The 3,109-nt window shown below is 38.8% G+C and overlaps 1 protein-coding gene across 1 annotated transcript; it reads left to right on the top strand.

The window, feature by feature from the left end:
- Window positions 1-223: 223 nt before the first annotated feature.
- LOC124820286 (hevamine-A-like) lies at window positions 224-1,534 on the top strand. Its single transcript, XM_047291956.2, has one exon. It carries the CDS (start codon window positions 510-512, stop codon window positions 1,413-1,415), a length of 906 nt encoding a protein of 301 aa, XP_047147912.1. The 5' UTR covers window positions 224-509; the 3' UTR covers window positions 1,416-1,534.
- Window positions 1,535-3,109: the final 1,575 nt, after the last annotated feature.

The following is a 3,109-nucleotide window of genomic DNA, read 5'->3' as shown; positions in this document are numbered from 1 at the left end:
AGATAATTCTTGGTAACACCTATCAACAATAAATTTCCAACATGGGTTGCCATTTGTATGTTACCATTTTAAAGCCAATGCAGAAGCACTAAAATGGACGACTATCAGATAGTAAGAAACACTGCACCATTTATGACAACAACAAAAAAAAATACTTATTTTCTAGCAGGCTTCGTACACTTGACCGCTATTTTAGTTTATCATGTTTGGAAGTGGAGGATAGTGAATGAAGTTTTGGAAAGCACTGAACAATCAAGTTGAAGAAGATATTAGAATTGGCAAGATAGGTAAATTTGCACGGTGCTTTTATGAAGTCAGTATCAATAATTATTATAATAGACATTACTGGCAACTGACAAGGCACGCTCTATTGAGAAAATCCCCAGAGTTTATTTTGAAAGGATTGAAACATATATGAACTCTATAAAAGCCGTTGGTCCCAAGAAGCAGTTGGCAAAGAAGCAGCCTAAATCTTTTACCTTTTCAAAAGAATTATTGGCCCCTTCACAATGGCATTTAAATCATCAGCAATGTCAGTTCCTTTGTTGTGCTTAGTGTTGTTAGCAGTAGGAAATGGTTGTTATGGTGGAGAAATAGCAATCTACTGGGGCCAGAATGGCAACGAGGGGACGCTGAGCGAGGCTTGTGCGACAGGGAACTATGATTATTTGATCTTAGCCTTTTTGCCAACCTTTGGCAATGGACAAACTCCCATGATTAATCTTGCTGGTCACTGCGATCCGTACAGTGATGGGTGCACTGGGTTAAGTTCAGACATAAAATCTTGTCAAGCCAAAGGCATCAAGGTGTTGCTGTCTTTAGGAGGAGGTGCTGGAAGCTATTCAATTGCATCCACTGAAGATGCAAGCCACATAGCCAGTTACCTTTGGAACAACTTCTTGGGGGGACAGTCCTCATCTCGGCCTCTTGGCCCTGCTGTTCTTGATGGCGTTGACTTTGACATTGAAGGTGGATCAAACCAACATTGGGGTGATCTTGCCAGGTTCCTTAAAGGCTACGCCATGGCCAAGCAAGGCAAGCAAGTCTACATCACTGCAGCTCCTCAGTGCCCTTTTCCTGATGCTTGGATAGGAAATGCTCTCACTACAGGGCTTTTTGACTATGTGTGGGTCCAATTCTACAACAACCCTCCTTGCCAATACACTTCTGGGGCAATCACTAACCTCGAAGATGCATGGAAGCAGTGGATTTCAGGTATCCCTGCCAACAAGATATTCTTGGGGTTGCCAGCTTCCCCACAGGCTGCAGGGAGTGGCTTCATTCCTTCTGCGGATCTTCTTTCTAATGTGCTTCCAGCCATTAAGGGTTCTGCTAAATATGGAGGTGTTATGTTGTGGTCTAGGTATTATGATGCTGAGAGTGGGTATAGCTCATCCATCAGGAGCCATGTGTGATATCTAAACTCCTCATCTTTAGAACTATGTAACGTTATCTTTGTATTTGTGTGTTTTCAAATATTTATGCCATGATATGAAACGTTTGGTTGGTTTAAATCAACAGAGTTAAATGTTGTGAACCAGAAGAAAGTATCTTTCAAGAAAATAGATTAGGTGTTAATAATTAGTCATGTCAATACATTAGGTTCCAAACCGACTCACCACGGGTTGATGAACCAAGTTCTAAGTGAACCGGATTAAAAATTGACCCATTTAAAAATATTTTTTGTTTTTTAAATTTAACCCGACTCGAACCTGTGGTGGACCGGGTTGGCCCGCAGGTTTTAACTCATTTTGAGAGCACTAGGTCAAACATATAGTGTTTGGTCTTGATCCATATGAAAATCCACATAAAAAAAAACCCATAGGACCAAAATAACAAAAAAAAAATCTTATGAGTCAAAGTCAAACCAAAGTTGATAAAGTCCACACTATATTGAGTTGAATCTAGTTCAAATTAATCATAATCAAGTCAGTTAAACTTGTCAATTTAGTCAAATGCATAGGACTTAACCTTGACCCATATCTTGGGACCAAGAAAACTCACTAGACCAAAATCATAAAAAAGGTCCTATGAGTCAGTCTATGTGAGTTGATCTTTGGTCAAGATAGACAAAGTTGGATTAGGCGCGAGTCTTGTAGGTCATTCAGATTAGGTCCAAGTCAGTCTGCGTCCAAGTCAAACTAAGGTTGATAAAGTCACTAGTGCAATAAAGAGATATGACTGCAGTTATTTTCAATGTTAAACTACAATTAATGAATCATAGTATATTCAAGCATAGTAAAAAAGGAAAATCTTAAGACTATAACTAAAAATCGTAGCCTATAGTACATAATAGGATACACTTCATGATTGAGCATATAGTACATGATATTCTACATCATATTTAGTTGAATCGAGTCCACATTGCACATAATCTAGTTAGGCCCGCAAAAGGTCAAGTTGAGTTGACCCATACGAGGTTGAGTTGAGTTGGGTGCACGTTGAGCCAAGGCAAAACAAACGCACCTTCGCCTAAGTTGAGTACGACCAATTCAACCCTAATCAAGTCAAGTTGAACACATGTTGGGCCCAATTAAGTTGGGTCCACATCAGATGAAGTAGAGTTGGACTCAATTTAGATTGAGTCAAGTTAAGCCCACATCATGATAAGTCAAGTTAGGTTCACCTTGGACTATGTTGAGTCAGTTTAGATCCACTTCAAGCTAAATTGAGTCAGGCCCACCTTTGACTTAATTGAGTCATGCACCTCAAGTCGAGTTGAGTTATATCCACTTGGACTAAGGTTAGTCGAGTATGAGTCAAATCGAGTTAAGTTATATCAAGTCAAACCCATGTTTGACCAAGTCTTAAAAAGCCCACACCGGATTATGTAGAATTAGGCTCACAAGTTTACTCAAGCCCACCTTTGGCTGAATTAAGTCTGGTTTACCTTAGGCCTAGTTAGGTGGGACCCATCTCAAGTCTACCTTTTGCCAAGTAAACTTCAAGAAAATATATCAGATGTTAACAATGGCTTTCTATAATGGATTTTATGATCTATGAAGCACAAACATGGATACCGATATGGAAATATGATTAAAAAATATAGAACATATAATTCAACAATGTATCTATTAAAATGTACTTCATATTTAAAAAATTAAGAAAA

This window comes from Vigna umbellata, chromosome 1 (assembly GCF_029865625.1).
Source record: "Vigna umbellata cultivar VRB3 chromosome 1, Vumbellata_1.0, whole genome shotgun sequence".
In the NCBI taxonomy this organism is placed as follows: domain Eukaryota; kingdom Viridiplantae; phylum Streptophyta; class Magnoliopsida; order Fabales; family Fabaceae; genus Vigna; species Vigna umbellata.
This window is presented reverse-complemented; position numbering and strand designations above follow the sequence as displayed.

Coding starts and splice junctions, on each gene's coding strand:
- LOC124820286 (XM_047291956.2), top strand. CDS start 510: ATGGCATTTAAATCATCAGCAATGTCAGTTCCTTTGTTGTGCTTAGTG.